The sequence below is a fragment of the Panthera onca genome, chromosome A1 (genome assembly GCF_046562875.1).
Source record: "Panthera onca isolate mPanOnc1 chromosome A1, mPanOnc1 haplotype 2, whole genome shotgun sequence".
Lineage (NCBI taxonomy): Eukaryota > Metazoa > Chordata > Mammalia > Carnivora > Felidae > Panthera > Panthera onca.
Window position 1 is genome coordinate 43670296 of NC_138339.1, and position 19195 is coordinate 43689490.

Here is a 19195-nt window from a genome sequence, read left to right on the forward strand (position 1 = left end):
TAGTTCCTATCAGCTCTATGCTCCAGTGTCTGTTCAGACACCCATGTGAGTACCTACCTGGCTACCCAGGTTTCTCCAGCTAGGCCAAGGGGCTCCTTGAGGACCAGGACCATTTTTGAAATCCACTTGGGATTTGTCCCAGCATGTGTGTTATGATGCCCAGAACAGTATTTCTAGGAATGTGGCCTATGGGCCTCCCGTATTAGAACCACCTAGAGTGCTTGTTTAACACAGCCCGCAGGCCCAGTTCTAGACCCACAGAATCCAAGGGTGCTACACGTGCCAGGAAGCTCCCATCTGCCCATCTATGCAGGTGGTTCCGATATCACGAAAGCCTGGGGACACAGAGCCCAGGGCTGAGTAGGAATTGATAAGCAACTACTGCATGGAAAATCCCCAGGTTGGGACTCTGGCAGCTTCCTCCTCAGAGGCCACGGAGCAGAGTTCACCCTGCAGTGGGAGAGGACAGGAGCTGGGAGGGGAACACAAGAATTTCCCCTTCCAAAAGCAGAGCGGGGAGGCCCAGGGCTGGGGGTGAGGCATTCGGATTGAGCTCTGGAGGAGGGCTAGCAAGGTCAGTGGGGTTTCCTGAGTTAAGAGAAACTTGGGAGAAGAGAGCTCGAGGGGCAGCTGGCAGCACAGGACGTAGGGAGAACACAGGACTGGGGGAGACACCTGAAGACCCGGGTTCCAGCTTTACTATGAGACATTAGGCAAGTCCCCCACTCTGGTCCTCAGTTTCTCTATCTGTCATGCACCAGGGTTGGAACAGGTGTTCTCTTCAGTTCCTTTGAACTCAAGGGCAGCCCTTCAACTAATAAGGCTGGAAACAGGGCCTTTATATCTTGGCAGCAACCATGGTTGTGGGGCCCATCTTCTTGTTCAAGCAGACCAGACCCCTGCTTTGGGTTCAACCTGAAGCAAACCTGGTCTGTAACGGGATGTGGCACAGTCAGGGCAGAGAGGGAGGGCGGTGCCAGATGAGCTCACATCGGGTCTAGTGAGACCCCTAGAATATGCTTGCATTTTGAAGGGTAAACTGACAAACTGAATGCATCCAGAAGCAGCTGACAAGACGTGGCAGGAGGCACGAAACCAAAGTATGGGAGGTGCTATTAACAGAACAAGTTGGTCCGCCTCAAGAACAGACAAGAAAACCTGGCCACTGCCTTCAAATCTCACAGGACTATCCTAAGGTAGAAGCTCTAGTGTGTGGCCCACAGCCTTGGAGGGCAGGACTGTGGCTGAGGACTAGAAGTTTCGAGAAGTTTCAGTTCAGCATGAAGAAGAATTTCAGAACTGTCCCCGGAACAGAGATAAGCTGCCTTACTAGAGGTTGGGGTTTGGCAGTGGTAGTGAGTTCTCCGTCACTGGTAGCGTGCAAGAAGAGGCAACCTTCATTTCGCAGGTTGGACTGAGAGATCACAGAGGACCTTCGACCCCAACAGTCTGAAATTCTGTGAAGTATCCTTGATGTTCAGCAAGGAAAGACCTCCACTAAGCATAAAGTGCAGATGGGATGTGAAACCCACCAGCATTAACATTGTATCAGAGGGCTCTGTTGAGTATTACCCGGGTTGTAGTACTTTGTAGTACAGGTGAATTTCCATAGTCTACTTCCCTCAAATTGTGAGCTGCATCAGGCAAGAGTGAGTAAGGCAGAAGCAGCTCGGATGGAGCCGCCCAGCTCTTCCTCACCTTGGGACTCCTGCTATGGTGGAAGCCAAGGGAAGCCCTGAGGATAGCTCAGCCTCCTGAAGACACTTTAGGACCATCACTAACCTCGCTGTGGGGACCATCACTCCATGCTTTCCGTGGGCCTTCGGGCTTTGTGTATTTCTGATGGAGTGGTATGACATATCCCCTCGTTATTCCTGCTTAGCTTAGAGAGTTCAGTAATCAAAGGACCCTTTAGTTACCTGTTCCTTTCCTGTCCCGTAACTTGCCTTGGCCACATAGTTCTATCACACCTATTCTGGCCGAGGAACGCTTCCTGGGACCCAGAAGGCAGGATTGGAAGGGCCCCTGGAGACAGTTTATTCCAATCCCCACCTCCTATTTCCAGATGGAAAACCTGAGGCCCAGTGGTGGGATGGGCAGCATTTGCCAGAGGCCTCAAAGCATGGGAGCAGAGCCCTAATGAGAACCTGCATTCAAGGAGGCTGGAGGCCCTTCCGTTTCCTTTATGCAAACACCAGATTGATCCCAGTAGCTGAAGTGTAGGGGATAGATGATTTGGGGCCTTGAGGGACTCAGTCCCTGCTGTATCTGAGCTGCCTTTCCGGTGTCTGGACTCAGCGTGGGTGGGGCCCCACACCAGCAGTTTCAGAAGCTTACCAACCACAGGCCAAGCCTATTGGCTGAGGTAGAGGCAGGAAGGAGGTGGGGGTGGAGGCCCCAAGGGCCCCCTCCAGAAGTGGGAGGAAAGGCAAGGCCTAAAAGTTCAGGGCTGTTGAGAAATTAGCGTTCCCACCCAAATCACAGAGGCTCTGATCACCATACACACAGGCCTCAGCTTCCCTACCTCTAAAATGGGCAGAAGTATTTTGCCAAAGTAATGCCGGAATTTGATTTCATTTTACCAGTACCTGGGGCGGTGAAGATTTAGTTCAATTTGTTCATATCATACAGCGTGGGGTCAGCCACAACTGACTGCCCCGGGGATACAGATCAGTGTGGTGATACAACCGACCTAAAGGGAGGAGGGCCAGCCTGCACTCGGCTGTGCTGGGGGGCCACCGCCTATTCTCTGAACACCTGTGATGCCCCCAGAGCACCCCAGTCAGGGGCGGATGTGGTCTCGACTGCTCTTATCTGATCGACTGATGAATGAGACCTCAGGGGAGGACAGAACCACCTGCCTCTTAAGCACCAGGACTACTGAGTCAGACCATGGCAGTCGGCGCGGCAGGCCTTGAATGCAGAGCTCATCCTCATTCACAGACAGAGAGGCTGAGGCCCAGACAAAGGCTTTCCAATGCACCACATTCCTTTTCCTCCTCCCCAGAGCCTACCTTTTCCGGCCCCCTACCAGCTTCCCAGGGCGTCTGCCAGTTCTGATCACCTTAGAGGGTCTGGTGCTGGACACGGCAGTCTGCACCATTTCTGGCATTTGGGTCAGTCTGAGACCCTGAAGGAGTGGGGCAGAAAACGACGTCAGTGGCCGGGGCAGGGCAAGAGACGTGCTGAGAGCACAGGTAACCCTGCCAGACAGCCACCTTGCTCCCCAACCCAATGGCAAACTCCCCAGTGGGTGTTCAGAGTCAAAACCCTGGCTTGCCACGTGCCTGCTGTGTGACCTTGGGAAAGTACCCTACCCTCTCTGGGCTTCTGTTTCCTCCTCTTTCTGGCACGGAGTTGGGCAATGGGATACATCGGAGTCCTTCTGGTTTTGACACGCTTGGGATGTAGAAGAAGGGCAGAGGGAGGTCATCCGGACACCTCATCCTGTATCAATCCCGTCACACTCGTTTGCTCTGGGCAGAGCAGGGCAGGTGATCCGACACACTCAGCCGTCAACCCCTGCATGAAGAGGGCTTCTCCAGAGGACAAGAAAGGAGGTGCCTTTGCTCAGGAGGGCCTGGGTGGGTCTCCTGCACCCTTCACACCACCCTCTGTTCTCGAGCAGCCCCCGTGGGGAGGCAATAAAAGGAAGGGCAAGCTGACGGGGACCTCAGCAGCCACCCCAGCTTACAGGCGGCATACCCCACCCCCCTGCAATCGCAGTGCTTAGCAGAGAGGCGCCCGTCAGTGAGGACACGGCACCTCCAGGGCGCTCACAGCAGAGTCGTTTGTAACAGAGGCACACTGGAAACCAGCCTCACGTCTGTAGTGGGGGCTGGCTCGATACACTAAGATACCTAATACTCTGCGATGTCACTTGTAAGTTTAAAAACTGAAGCACGTGTTACATACCCAGTTGCAAAGGCATCTGGTAGACCACCAATATGCAAATAAACTATTTCTACTGTGCACAAAAGAACAGAGTAAAGGGCCAAGAAAAGCACAGGTTGATGGCACTTGTTTGTCATCTCCAGAGAAAGGACGAAGATTGCTGTGGCCAAGGAGGGGTAGCATTAGTTTTACCTTAATTCTTAGGACTTTTTAAACAACAGTGTATTCCGGGGCGCCTGGGTGGCTCAGTCGGTTAAGTGTCCGACTTCAGCTCAGGTCATGATCTCACGGTTTGTGGGTTCGAGCCCCGCGTTGGGCTCTGTGCTGACAGCTTGGAGCCTGCTTCACATTCTGTGTCTCCCTCTCTCTCTGCCCCTCCCCTACTCATGCTCTGTCTCTGTCTCTGTCTCTCTCTCAAAAATAAAGTAAAAACATAAAAAATAAATTAAAAAAACCCACAACAGTGTATTTAAACTTTACTTGTGTGCAAAGAAATTAACAAGAAGAAATACCTCTCTCTAAGCCTAAAAGCAGCCACAGCAGTCATTTTACAGATGGAGAAGTCAGGGCCCAGGGAGAGAACCTCCTATCTGCCATCCCACAGCAAGTTAGTGGAAGAGGCAGGAGTCAGTCCACTGCTGACTCCCAGGGCGGCCCTTGCCTCCGCAGGTGCCGCGGCCGGTGGCCGGTGGCCAAAAGCATCTGGGCCTCCTCGTCCAAGCACCTCCGCGTTTGCCACGCTCCCTACTCTTCTGGTGAGCCATGGGTCCAAGGGTGGGCTCTTGCTGTCCACCTTGACTGCTGGCAAGGCAGGGGCGAAGGCTGAGCGCGAGGGTGGGAGCCATTAACCCGAAGACATACAAGCTCCCCAGGGCTGCTGTAGCAAATCACCACAAAGATGGAGCCTTAAAACGGAAGTGTGCTCTCCCACAGTTCTGGAGGCTACAAGTCCAAAAGCAAGGTTGTCAGGTGAGTGGGTTCCTTCTGGAGGTTCTGAGGAAGAATCCGTCCTAGCTCCTTCTCCTGGCTTCTGGCAGTTGCCAGCAAGTCTTGGTGTCCCTTGGCCTGTGCGTCCGCATCCTTCCAATCCCTGCTTCTGTTACCGCATGGCCTTCTCCCTGTCCAAAATTTCCTGTTCTTATGAGGATAACTGTCATTGGATGAAGGCCCGTCCTAATCCAGTATGACCTCATCCTAACTGGATCCCATCTCCAAAATAAGGTCACATTCATGGGTTCTAGGTGCACATGAGTTGGGGGGGGGGGCGGGTACAGATAAATTTCCAGTACAGATAAATTTCCTAACATCAAGGCTATTTCCTTAAGGAGCGGCAGCAGGTAGGGTGGTGTGGAGCCATGGAGAAATGGCAAGGAGGTCTACAAGGTTCTGGCACACTCAGTGAAAGAGCTCCACCATTGGGGGAGAGGGAGACGTGGAAGTAGGTCAGGTTGTACATCACTTATCTGGGGGAAAAGCATGGACGTGGGAGGGGTGTTTTAGGTATTGTAAGGCATCTGGCCTAGATGTTCGGGAAGATTCAGGTTTGAAAATAAAGTGACAAGATCAACGATTTTCAGGGATTAAAATTCACTTGGCGAGAAATGCCAGGTGACTTGTCTTCAGGTAATGGGCAGGTTTAGATCTCCACACGCTGAAGAAGGATGCACGTTCTCTTGCGCCTTCTCTCTGCCCACGGTGTGCTCACAGGGGCTCCCCCTGCTCTCCCTCCGGGTCCTGCTCTGCCTCCAGGTCATCCTGCACGGTTCACAGTGCTCTGAGGGTGGAGGACTGAGAAGACAAAGATGGAACCCCAAGTGCCCCCAGAACTCGGGCCAACCATCAGGTTCTTCCTTTTATTGGAGGGTGTTCCTACTTTTTCCTGGTTTCTTCTTCGAACATGAATGTTTTATCGAGGCCCTTTAGAAACCTTTTCCTAGGCAGATTTCAGACACTCGTTTACTACCTGATCTACAAATACTGAGAGGTCAGGTGGCCATCCCCGCCCCCCCCCCCCCAAGAGTGTCACCAGCTTGACCGACATAGCAGCCTGCTTCTGGGCAACTAATTTGAAGTTTTATCTTTCCTGTTCTCTTTACAACAACAACAACAAAAGACATGAAGCACAGGCCCCAAACTCAACACCCAATTTTGGCAAAGATGCAAGTCTTTAGGTGGCTGGGGGCCTTGAGGGACCTATGCCAGCCACCTGGGAATTCAACTACAAAGGAAAAGAATAGAATTAAAAACATGTACATGTGCAGAAAATGTGTTGCCAAAGATTGAGTCTCTAAGGCAAGGATTATTAGAAATTTTTCTAATCGTCTTAGGTCACAGGGTACAGATGTCCCTTTATAAAACAGAAATCTGGCTTTCAATCTCACAAGATTTTCAGAATGCATATGTATGGAAGCCCGTAAGGGCTTTAGCTGGCATGATTTTACAGACTGGGCAAAAATCATTAGCTCGGAGGCTACATACACACCAACGTCTCCACGATGCTTGGGGCAGAGGGCTCGGTGCCCAGGAAAGTCAGCTTCCTTTCATACTCCCAACCACCCCACCCTCAGCAAACCAAGCTAAAAGGTCAGATTTGCCCTGTTCCTACTGACCAGATGTCAGGGGCCCGGACTTTCCTATTTCCCACTTACCCCAAAACAACCGTCTAGCCCCCATCCCACCAACCTTCAAAACCCAGCTGTCTCAGGAAGCCACCCCTCAGTCCCTCTGCTCCCCTCTGAGCTCAAAGCCACCCTCTCCCTCCTTAGCATGAAAACACAAGGATGCTCATGAAAAATGAGCACAGGACTAGGGCATATAAACAACCAAGGGTCCAAACTGGTTAAATAAGCCATGGAACATCCACAGAATATTAGGTGGCCATTAAAAATCATGTTTCTGTGGACGATTTAACAAAAATGCACCCAGCAAAATATTAACTAGAGTATGGCTATTTAAAACATATTCCTGGGGCACGTGGGTGGCTCAGCCGGTTGAGCATCCAACTCTTGATTCTGGCTCAGGTCATGATCCCAGGGTCATGGATCCCTGCTGAGTGTGGAGCCTGCTTAAGATAATCTCTCCCACTCCCTCTGCCCCTCCCCTGCTTGTACCCACATGCGCACTCTCTAGAAAAATATATATATATTCCCAATTGTATAAAAATAGTCACCCTCATGTATATTATATATATAGTAGGGAAAATAGAATGACACCGAAATATACACAGAGGCTATGTCTTAATGGTGGGATTAAAAGTGATTTTTAAAGTTCTTTATATTTTTCCAAGTTCCGAAATTTTGCCTTAAACATTATAATAATCAGAATTAGATTTCTTAAGCAGAATCCTAAATATTTGCTAGTCCTAATCCCCCCTTCTGTTCTTGCCAAAATGTCACCTGACCTCTGCTTGAACTCCTCCAGAGACGGAGAACTCGCTACCTTTCTTCCCCATGAGAAGTAGAATCTGGCTTCCTTTAGCTTCCCCTCACTGGCCACAATTCTGCCTTCTGGAACAACAGAGAACAAGGCTGCTCCCCAAGCCCCCTTGGCAACGCTTCAGAGGGTTGGAGGTAACGGCCAGGTTCCAGGCTTCATTGCCCCAATCCCCAAAGCCTTCCAAGGACATTCATGTCCCCCTGTCTCTCACATCCCTGTTTGCTTTCTTCGGGTCCAATCCAGGCAGTGATGTCCTTAAAGTATAACTGGGTCTCCCTTTTGACATTATGCACACGCCCTCTTATCAACAGCACACTACTTGCCAGCCCGTGTATCAGGGACTCTCCTGCGTGCATTCTTTCATCTAATCTCTAGAACAACCCTATGACCTGGCAGCTAATCTCATGCCTATCTTACAGATGGAGAAACCAAGGCACAAAGAAGCCACGCCCTTTCCACGGTCACTTCATGGACCTGCGACAGAGCCAGGACTGAAGCAGCACCTAGCCCAGAGCCTGCTGTGCCGAGGGAAGAAAACAATGCGTGAACCCAGCTCTAAAGCCCACACCCTTAGCATCCATGGTTTTGTTTCGGAATTATTTTTGCCTACGCCTGGGCTCTTCCACGTCAATCACTTCTGCAGCCCTCCCTCTCTCTCTCTCCTGGCCTGCTACCCGGAAGTGTTCATGAAGGGCTCCTGAAAGACACCCATTGAGGACCCAGCTGTGGGAGCAGGACCAAGTGAGTTCTCCGACACTCTACTCAGGGCTGAGGTGCCGGGGCCAGAGCCAAAGCCCGGGGCACTGGGCAGTTCTGACATCATGCCAGGCACACACACAGGGGGGCCACCGCGAGGCACTGGGAGCCCCTCCCCATCCCTGGTAAGCTACCGGGGATGGAAGGTCCCTCTGTACTCCCGTGTCACTTCTACAGGCAAGTCCATGGAAAATTTGTTTCCTTGGTCCCTCCCCTCTGTCCATCCTCCGCCCAAGGCCTCCTGGGGACATGACCACATCACCCATGGTCTCAGTCAAGATGGGTTTAGGAAGGACCACGTGGTGTGGATGGCTCCACAGCACCCAGCTGCCAGCGATCCCCACTCAGGCATTCGTCAGGATGTCAACTCGTCCCAATCAGTGGCTTAGCCTCAGGCCGGGTCTCTCAGCTAAGGCCACCAGGCACAGGAGACTACAGAACTCAGCAAACCCTCTCATCCCTGAACTTGGAAGGACAGAGAGGTCCTAGTGGTCAAGCCCCTGTCCGTAGCCAGGGTAGTCCCCGCTGAAAGTTCCAGACTCATTCCTCGCCGCCTGTCACCTCCACTCTCCCCAAGGAGCCCCACCATACTGGGCTCTCTCTGGTTCAGCCTTGGCTTAGGCTCTTCCCTCTGCCTCGACTGTAACTCCTCCCAAACCTTCAGCACTCAGTCAAGGCATCCCCACACCCCCCTTTGCCCCAATCCAAGGAGCCGTCCTGTATCTCTTGAGGCTGAAGGAGGTACTATTGTTGCACCCCAGGCTCACCCTGGCTTAGCCTGGCTCTTGTTTGCCCCCATTTGCTCACTCAAATATTTCCACAGCACCTGCTCTGTACCGGCGATGAGCATCAGGCCAGGTGTGGCAAACCAAGCTCAGCTGCACAGCTTTATCCCCAGCCGGCTCTATGACTTTGGACACATCACGCCTCTCTGAACCTTCGTGTCCTCACCTGTGGAGTGGTGAAGACCCTGCAGCTCAGCCTAGCTCCCAGGGCTTTTGCGAGGCCCGCAGGATGTGAGCGTGAGTACTCTGTCAACTGCCACTAAGGGTGAGTCATTGTTGCCTCGATCTGACCCTTCTGTAGTCTGAGCTCATCTTTGCACCTCCCATCCTTAGAGCCCTGTGTCCCCCCAGGGGACTGACAGCCTGTGAGGATGGCCTTGGGAGCATCCTTGGATAAGAAATTGGGCAGGAGCACAGCCTGGAGGGATGGAAACAGGCATGAACTTTAAACAGAACTGGCCTGTAAGTCCCGCTGCACAGGGGCAGAGGCCTGGCGTTGCTGGGGCAGGGAAGGAAGGCCAGACTGCCCTGAGGCCACAGAGTGAAGGCTTTGATGCCAAAAGGCTTTGGAATCACTAAGAAGCCACATGAAGCACAGAGTTGGGGTGGGGACAAAGAGCACTGGACTAGGGGGCTGGATACCCGGGGTCTGCTCTAAGTTACTCCTTCCCTTCTCCAGGCCTTAACCTCCCATCTGTATACTGGGTATATCAGCCCAGGCGATACCCAGGGCCCTTTCCCACTCGGATAGTCTGTGTGGACTTGACTTGCCCTTCAAAGCTTGGGGCGGGAGGGTCCAGTTCAGGCTGTACCAAGGACAGACAGGGACAGCTGGTAAGGCTCTCAGAAGGGCCAGGAGGCAAGGGAACCCATGCTCACTGTTGGAAGGGTCATGCCTAGACCAGGGCTCCTCTTCCAGTCTCCTTCTGTCCCTGCTTAGATGGAAACCACACTCGGCTCACTTTGCAGACTCAGATGCTGACATGGGTTCAGAGAACACGGACCCTCTGACCCTTAGAAGTCATCCCATTCATCTCTCTTCCTCTCCACGCAGAGGGAGAAACCGAGGCCCCGAGAGGGCTGAGGGCTTGCTCGGGGATACACAGCCTGTTTATGGCAGAGCCAGAACTGACGTCCACCTATCACCAGCTCATTCCAGTCGCAAGCCAGGCTCGGCTCTATCTGCCCACCATCTCTGTCAGCCAGCCCTCTGCTTCCACTGCTTCAGGCAAGCCTCAGTTTCCCTGTGGGATTAAGGGAAGACGTGACTCTTTCTGGGTCAGAGCTTGGTGAGGTTTTTTGAACTAGGAATAAAGGAGGAGCAAGGAAAGTGGGAGAGGCATTGTACTTGGGGGGAAAACTCATCTTCCTGAACTAGAACTAGGCACAAGGCAGGGAAAGCTTGTCCTGGCCTTAGCAAAGCAGGAGCAGAGAACAGGGAGATTCAAGTTTTATGAAAAATAACTACATTTTATGGCAGCTTGGAGCCTCTCAAGGTCTCCAGAGGCTCATCAAGTTTATGGGACCACCTGTCCCCACCTGGCAGAAAGGCAGGCAGTAGTAGGAAGAGAAGTTAGAACTTGAGGGTCCCCTCTTCCCTCTCTGTGCCCGGGGCTGTCCCCCGAGGACAGTCCTCCGGCCCCAGGCTCTGACCTTCTGGGCTGGTCAGACCTCAAGGGGCAGCTGAGCCCACTGTCAGAAACCCGAGTGGAGTCTCCTGAGTCCTAACCCAGCTCCGAGGCCCCTCGGGGGAGGGACAGGAAGGAAAGGAAGGGCAGCAGCAGGCTGCAGATCTCCTCCCTCTTTGGCCCCTCCCAGCTACCCCCAGGACAGCCCACATGCACCGGCTTTGGGGCCTCGAGGAGGCTCCAGACGGGCGCTTCTCAAACTTTAAAGCCTGTTGTGAGCACCCGGTATCTCGTTAAAAAAGTCAGGTTCTATTTTGGCAGCTCCGGGGCAGAGCCTGAGATTCTGCATTTCAAACAGGTCCCGGGTGGTGCCGCTGCTGTAAACCCGTGGACCATTCTGCGAGTAGCGGCCTTAGAGATAAAATGCCTCCGAACGATGGGAAAAGCGGAAGGCCCAGAGAGGTCAAGTCACTAGTCCGTGGCCACACAGCGAAGCTGCGCCCAGACCGAAGGAAGAGGGCACCTGCCACAGCACTAGACATTTCCCTACTCAGGCAGCCGGAATTAGCTGCGCTTCCCGGGCCCGGGGGCCGTGTGGCTAAACTCGGCTGCCCCGCGCGGCTCAGCCCGGGGCCGGGGGGTTGGTGGGGGAAAGAGCGTCGCCCGGCCGAGCTTTCCCCGCCTCCCTCCGCGCCGGCCTCTGGCCGTCCTCCGCCTGGCACCCCGGGGGGGACCGGCGGGGGGCCGGCGGCGCCGACAGTCCCTGCGGCGGAGCGGTTCCGCACCCTCCTCCCCTCTGAAGGCAAACTTCGCCGCCGGAGCCCTTTACCTTTTTGGGGGCTTTGCAGCAGCTCGGCCGGCTGTGTCCGCAGCCCATCCTCCTCCGGGGACTCCCGGACGCCGCCTGCCTGCTCCGGGGCCCCCGAGGACCCAGCCTCCCGGGCCCCGCCGCCCGCTGCGCGCCCGCCGGCCGGGGCTGCCGGCGAGACCCTGAAACTGAACCTGGAAGCGCAGACTTGAGTCGGAGCTGGGGCGGCCGCGCGCCGTAAATACCCGAAGAGCAGGGCCTCGGGGTTCGCGGTGGCACCGCCCGCGGCAAGTGACCAGACTCTCCGTAAATGGTGACAACTTTGGGCCAGGGCAGAGAAGATCCCTATGAACAATGGATGTTTTCCCCGACCCTTGGCAGAGACAAGGCCAGGAAGAAGAATGAAAACAATGATTTAGTAAACACAACAGCTACCATTTACTGGGAGCTGGGTCTGCCCTGGCTACTTTGTACATATTACTTTATTTTTTCCCATCTCCTTGCCACGAAGGTATTATTCCTTCCACTTTACAGGTTACGAAGACGAGGATCAGAGACGTGATTTGCCTTAGCTCACATAACTAGGAAGTACCAGAGCCCAAATAAATTCCAGTTCTAACTCCTGAACCTAAGCTTCGAGCCACGTCCCTACAAATACATAATGATACTTTGTTCAGTGGTAATGCCTCCTTTACTTCTGGGTCCATAGCTCTTTCCAGTTCACGAGCGTCTGTACTACTCTGTCCATCCTGGATAGATGTTACCCATCACAACAACCTTGTGGAGCAGACAGGCAGATGCCGTGGGAATAAGGGACATCACATGTCAATGCCCGGGGAAAAGAACTTTTATTTACCCTCACTTTGTTACCAGCTGAGGTTTCTGGGAGTGGCAGTGCAGAAAAAGCACACCTAACTTTGAAAGTCAGTGTGCATGTGTGTGTGTGTATTAGCAAATTATACAAGGCCTGGAGACACTTGGGGAGGTATGGCCACGTAAAAGGCGCTCGCGGTCATGAGTGAGGAAAGAATATGAAACCACATATTCCCGCTCCACAGACTATAAGACCAATTATAGCAGGCTCTAAGAAAGGAAACTAAAGACCCAGATGATATTAGGCTCATGGAAGGAAGAATAGTATAAGACAGTGATTCACAAAATGTGGTCCCCAAATCAGCAGTGTCTGCAGTACCAGACATCTTAGTGAGAAATAGAAATTATCGGGGTGCTTGGGCGGCTCAGTCAGTTACGTGTGCCACTTCGGCTCAGGTCGCGATCTCGTGGCTGGTGAGACTGAGCCCCATATCCTGCTCTGCACTGACAGCATGCGGCCTGCTTGGGATTCTCTCTCTCTCTCTCTCTCTCTCCCTCTCTCTCTGCCCCTCCCCTGCTCATGCACGAGCATGCAAGGTTTTTGTTTGTTTGTTGTGTTGTGTTTTGCTTTGCAGCTTGAGTTTGAATAAGGTTGGCTAATGGAATTTTCAGTGGTTGATGTACCAGTCAGGTTAGGTTAGGTTAGGTTCTACTGCAGTAATGAAACACATAAAGTTGCAGTGACTCATTGCGAGGAAAGCTAAGTTTTGTTCACACCCCACGTCCAGCGTGGGGAGGCAGGGGGCCCTGCAGTACGCAGACATTCTGCACCGTCCTATGATGCAGTCATTTCAATCCTATGCCTTCAGGGTTCGCCAGGGCAAGAGGAGAGCATATAGAAGGGAATGGTGCAAAGGGTCTTAAATGCTTCTGCTCAGAACTGACACACCTGAAATCCACTCACATTTTATTGGCCAAAGCAAGTCACATAGTCATGCTCTGCTTCAAGGGGGCGGGAAAGTACAATACGTACCAGGAAGGAGAGAACCAGAAATACTGGCCAACAGCAGAAATGTCTACCGTAGTTACCAATCAATGAGCAGGTACGATGTGCCCGCTTCTTGGGCAAGTGGGGTGGCTCACTCATGCTGGTTTGCTCAGTGTTTCTGCACTTTTAGCTCTGGAGGTCCCATGTCCCCTCAGTCCTGGGCCCACTGGGATGATCGGTCACCTTTTGGACAAGGCATAGCGAACGTAAAGGGAAGAAGACTCAGGTCTTGTCCTTGAATTAGTTATAATCTGCCTTTTCTTTTTCTTACATTACACCTATACATAGAAAAAGAGGGAGAACAATAGAAAACAGGTGATAAAGCTAATGTTAAGTTGTGTACTCCTCGGGGAAATTATTAGGATTAAAGAAGGTAAGAGACTATGGTGGGTAAGGAGAGGGAAGAGGAATTCCAGGAGGAATAGCACAGCCAAAGGACCTTCATGCTGAAAGAATCCTAGAGTCCCAGGCCGGCTTCTGCTGCTTGCAACTAAGACCAATGTCTCTTACAATGTCCCTTGCAGGTGTTTGTGCAGTCTATGCTTTTGTACTTCCAGTGATGGGGAGACCACTACTTACCTTGCCATATGTAGAGGAAGAGGAGAGGCAGAGAGGAGCAACTCCGGGGGGGGGGGGGTAGGAAGAGCATGAGTGCAGTCATGGTAGAGTGTGGAGGTGGGGGAGTTGAGGAATGAGGAATTAGAGTTGGTGGCTGGGTTGTGTGTAGAGTTCAAGTTGGGGGACGAGGTGCGCTCTTTTGGGAAAGATTGGAAGGAATAATATGGGGATTATCCTGAACATCTTTCATGAGAGAAGGACAGTATACCCACGTAGAAAAAGTTTTGCATAGAATTTCAGGCAATTCAGGGGCGCCTGGGTGGCTCAGTGGGTTAAGCGACTGACTCTTGACTTCAGCTCAGGTCATGGTCCCAGGGGGGTGGGATCAAGCCCCCAGATTTTCTCTCTCTCCCTCTCTCTCTGCCCCTCCCCTGCTCACACACACTCTTTCTCTCTCTCTCAAAATAAATAAACATTAAAAAAAAAAAAAAAAGGATTTCAAGTGATTCAGGGACCCCTGAAGCCCCTGCAGTAAGGCTATGTGTGCATCTCAGGTTAAGAACCTTTTGAAGTTTATTCATTTTTCAGGGGGGAGCAGAACCCTATGCAGGGCTGGAACCCATGAACTATGAGACCATGACCTGAGCTGAAATCAAGAGTAGGACCCATTGAGCCACCCGGATGCCCCTCAGGTTAGGAACCTTTGAACTCAGTGGCTGCTAAATGTCTTTAAGCTCCGAAAGCTTTTTTTGTTCAGGTTCTTCTGATTGAGCTCCGTTGGTCCCCAAACGTGTTGTCTGCCTGGAGTGACTTCCTGCACCATCCATCTCTGTGGGTTATAGTTTCACCTGAACATCAAGAAGCAGCTCAAATGCTGTCTCCTCCCGACAACCTTGTGGTACCTGTTCCACAGCTCTCTCAGCACACATGCAGTTTTCCTCCGAGTTCTAGTTTGTGTGCTAATGCACTGCAGGTTACATGGCTCCCATCTCCTCCCTCCTTCCCCTTCTGGTACTTTGTAGATTGTGGCAGAGACTTCCAGACACCTTACTCAACTTCCATTCTTCCTTCTTCCTTAATTACAGAATCGTATTCTCTGGGTCAGCAACGTGTAGGGCTAACAGGCTACTTACCCAGCTTCCCATGCATCTGGGGGTGACTGGTGATATGTCAGGGGAAATTACTGGTTGGGGCTTCCAGGAAAACTTCTAATAGGGAAATGACTCAGCTGGGAGGAGGGATCCCCCTTTTCCTGCCCAGAATACAGACATGATGGCCGACTTCCAGCAGCCATTTTATTACCCTGAGTAAAAAGATAGAATGAGCCTGATCTCTGATGAATTTATCGAGCCCCCATACCAGCCTTGATCAACTACTTCCTAATTTTTTCACATAATAGAATAAACAACAACTTTGTTTAAGCCACAGCCATTGACATTTTGTCACTAGCAACAGAATGCAATTTGTAACGAATTCATAAGGTTTGTTACATTGAACTTAGAATATTTTCCTCTTGGAGACACTGTGTGCACCCCAGCTTCAGTTCTGGAGATAGGAAGTGAGGCTCTGCTGAGAAAAGTACCCTGGGCTTGCCAGACCTTTGATGGAAATGTTGGTTTTGATAGCTTCCTCTTGAAATCATATATAAGAGAAAAAAAATGGGAGGAAACCTAAAGTTGTTGAATCTTTAGGCTTTTTGTTGTTGTTAAGTAAGCTCTACCCCAAGGTGGTGATCGAACTCCTGCCCCTGAGGAGTAGTGTGTTCTACTGACAGAGCCAACCAGGTACCCCAAGTCCTTTGGCTTCAATTAGAGTGTTTCTCAAGGAATCATCTGGAGTCCTCCTCGTGGGTTCGAGCCCCGCATCAGCCTCTGAGCTGAAGGTGCAGAGACTGCTTGAAATTCTGTCTCTCCTTCTCTCTGCCCCTCCCCCGGCTGTGCTCACTCTCTTTCTCTCCTCTCTCAAAATAAATAAACTTAAAAAAATTATATTGAGGGGCGCCTGGGTGGCTCAGCTGGTTAAGCACCCGACTTCGGCTTTGGTCATGATCTCATGGTTATTGAATTTGAGCCCCACTAAGCGTGCAGAGCCTGCTTCGGATCCTCTGTCTCTCTCTCTCTCTGCTCCTCCCTTGCTCTCTCTCTCCCTCAAAAATAAATAAACATTAAAAAAATTATGCTGAATTATGTTGAACTAATTGATGGGGGAGTTTTTGGAAAGGAGAATGGAGCCTGAGTAATGCTAATTAGTGAAAAGCCACCCCTGCCTATTGTCCCAGGATACGTGTGGATTTGGGGCTGCCTTGGGAGAGGCGGCAGGCAAGATTCACTTTACCATTTTCTTTACCAAGAGTCGATGCACGTCAATAATCATTGGTTAGCATTTTATCTGTTCAATAAAGTTCAGATGGAAGTCTTCGAGGATCTCAATACGGTAATACAGAGTAGGAAAGGCACAATGTCACATGAAGAGTTTCTCTAAGGAAAATTGTAGATCACTTCTTTAAGTGGGCTCTAGGTTCTGGAAATATTAGCAACGGACAGGGGTGGACATTTCTTTATATCAGTGGTTCTCAGGGATCAGCAGCATTCACATCTTTTGGGAAGTTGTTAGAAATTCTTCGGCCCCACCCCAGACCACCTGAATCAGAAATGCTGGCTGTGGGGCTCAGGCATCTGTGTTTTACAAGTCCTCCAGGCAATTTGGATGTGTGCTTATATTTGAGTTGCTTGACCTTTATGTCCTCCTGATGTCTGACGGTGATTTTTTAACATGAGTTTGGAGGTGAGGTAGGCAGTGGGGTCCAGGGCTCAGTGAGGCTATGTGTGAGCCCGATTTTCCATGTTTGAGACATCCTTGGCTGGGCTGATGTCTAGGTCACCCCTACCTGTGCTGCCCTCTCCGTGTGAAACACAAGGGACTGTGCTGTGGGTTCTGAACCAGGCCCTGAGCCACCTTATATCTAGGAACTAAGACTGAGTCCTAGATAGGGTCCTCTGATGAGCGTTTGTTGATTTAAATGTAACTGAATGAGCGGGACTCCAACATTAGCTGGGGTCTTTCCAGATCAGAGATGAATAGTCACTTGCCTGGCTGCACCTAAGCCAGTAATTGGCCTGCCCCTCCTACGTGACCCCCTCATATCCCTTATCAGAGGACGGTTTGTACGTTCTGCGTGTTCTCGATTCCTTTCAGCTTCAGACGTATTTACTGTACATCCTTGTTCACTGTATATGCTTGTTTCTAGCACTCCGTTTCATTCTTTATTTTTATTTATTTATTTTAGAGGGGGGATGCAAGTGAGTGAAGGGCAGAAGGAGAGAGAGAGAGAGAGAATATCCCACAAGGGGCAGAAAGAAAGGGGGGGCAGAGAGGCAGAGAGGCAGGACCCATCAGGGCTCATATTTTTACCTGAAGCAGGGCTCCAGCTCACCCGAAGCAGGGTTTGTGCTCACCCCATGTAGGACTGAAACTCAACAACCATGAGATCATGACCTGAGCTGAAGTCAGATGCTTAATGACTGAGCCACCCAGGCGCCCGGTTCTTTAATTTGAACAATGAAGACTTGTCCACCTATGTGTACTGCTATGTAATCACGATTTAAGCCACCCTGTCCTGACCGATAACTGCCCCATCCCTGCCCTTCTGCTCCTCCTAGCCCTGATGCCACCCTCCTTGCTCTGTTCCAGTGAGAGCATCTTCCCTGCAGGAAAGTAACTGGGATGAGAGTCAGAGAATGGTGAGGACGGACACTGAGCTTTCCAAGTCAAAGATTGGAACACATGATTTAACAAAGGAATTTGTGACGTTTGTATTTTGTATTGACCCGATTCTATTCATTCGTTTACACTTTGTTAACATATTGTTCCAATATGTTCCAACATATTGGAACTCCTGGGATACGAAAATTTATGGGGACAAGGAAGTCAAATATTGGTAAATGGGAATGATGCAGAATATCTGAGAGGAATGATCTAGGTCCACGGCTTAAAGCTGAAATGCCTACAGGGCTGGGTAGGTACATCAGCGGGGAGGGGGGTGCCAACTGGAAATCACACAGCCATCTGCAAGGAGCACCAATGGGTACGTGACAGTGGACGGGCATCAGGAGGGCCTGACTTCCATGTGTTCAAGAGAAACTAAGCCCCTGGATGGCTCAGTCAGGTAAGCATCTGACTCTTTTTTTTTTTTTTTTAATGTTTATTTTTTGAGAGAGAGAGCAAGTGGGGGAAGGGCAGAGAGAGAGGGAGACAGAGGATCAGAAGCAGGCTCTACACTGACAGCAGAGAGCCTGATGTGGGGCTCAAACCCACAAGCCATGAGATCATGACCTGAGCCCAAGACTGACACTTAACCGACGGGAGCCACCCAGGTGCCCCAAGCATCTGACTCTGGATTTCGCCTCAGGTCATGGTCTCACGGTGGCTTGAGCCCTGGGTCAGGCTCTGAGCTGACAGCATGGAGCCTGCTTGGGATTCTCTCTCTCCCTGTCTGTCTGCCTCTCTCCCGAGCTCTCTCTCTTTCTGTCTCTCTCTCAAAAGAAATAAATAAACTTAAAAAAAAAAAAAAAAAAAAAGAGAGACAGAGAAACGAGAAATCCGTTTTTGTCTTATTTTGTTTTTTAATGTATAAGCCCCACCCTCCCCCATCATGCAAGCTAAATAAAACATCTGCAGAAGGTGACACTGCCTCTGCTCCAGGTAGACAAGTAATGTAACAAGGGGTATGGAAGAGTACCACGAAGCAGGAGTAGCGAATTCCGCCTGGGAGAGAGCAGGACACAGCAGGCTTCACCAAGGATGTGATGTTTGATTAAGCAGGGGTTCTTCTTGTAAAGAAAGTGATGGATGTAACTGACCATACTGTGGTGATAATTTTGCAGTTTACACATGTATAAAAGTAAAATAAAAAAAAGGGGCCGCCTGGGTGGCTCAGTGAGTTAGGCCCCGAGCCTCTTGATCACACGGGTTCATGAGTCTGAGCCCCACGTCGGGCTCTGGGCTGACAGTGGAGACCCTGCTTGGGATTCTCCCTCTCTCCCTCTCTCTCTGCGCCTCCCCCGCTTACACAATCTCTCTCTCTCTCTCTCTCTCAAAATAAACAAATACACTTAAAAAAAATAAAGAGAAAAACAAGGAAGAAAGAGAGTGGGGAAGACCTTTCAGACCCAGGGCTGTGTGGGTTTTCGGGGCGGCTCAGTGCTTCAGTATGGCTGGAGAGCTGGCAAACGTGGGGGGGGGGGGGAGCGCAGGAGTTACAGACAGGCGGAAGAGGCCTTGAAGGCCCAGCCAAGCTGCTTTTACTCTGTCCCGTGGGCAGCGAGAGAGGCACCATCAGACTGCTGTTATAAACGCTCACTCTGGGGCGCGGGTGGAGAGTGGACAGAGAGCACTGGCCTGGAGCCGTCCAGTAGCCCCCAGAATGGTTCCTAAGAGAACTGGTGAGGGTCCAAAAGGCATTTCGGTCCAG

The 19195-nt window shown here is 51.3% G+C and overlaps 1 protein-coding gene across 1 annotated transcript in view; it reads right to left on the reverse strand.

The window, feature by feature from the left end:
• CCDC69 (coiled-coil domain containing 69) overlaps nt 1–11516 on the reverse strand; it is a 34072-nt gene extending 22556 nt beyond the window's left edge. Inside the window, exon 1 of the mRNA XM_060634745.3 lies at nt 11328–11516. Within this exon, the coding sequence (XP_060490728.2) occupies nt 11328–11375 (48 nt within the window). The 5' untranslated portion in view covers nt 11376–11516. The remainder of the gene's footprint in view (nt 1–11327) is intronic.
• Between the last annotated feature and the right edge of the window lie 7679 nt (nt 11517–19195).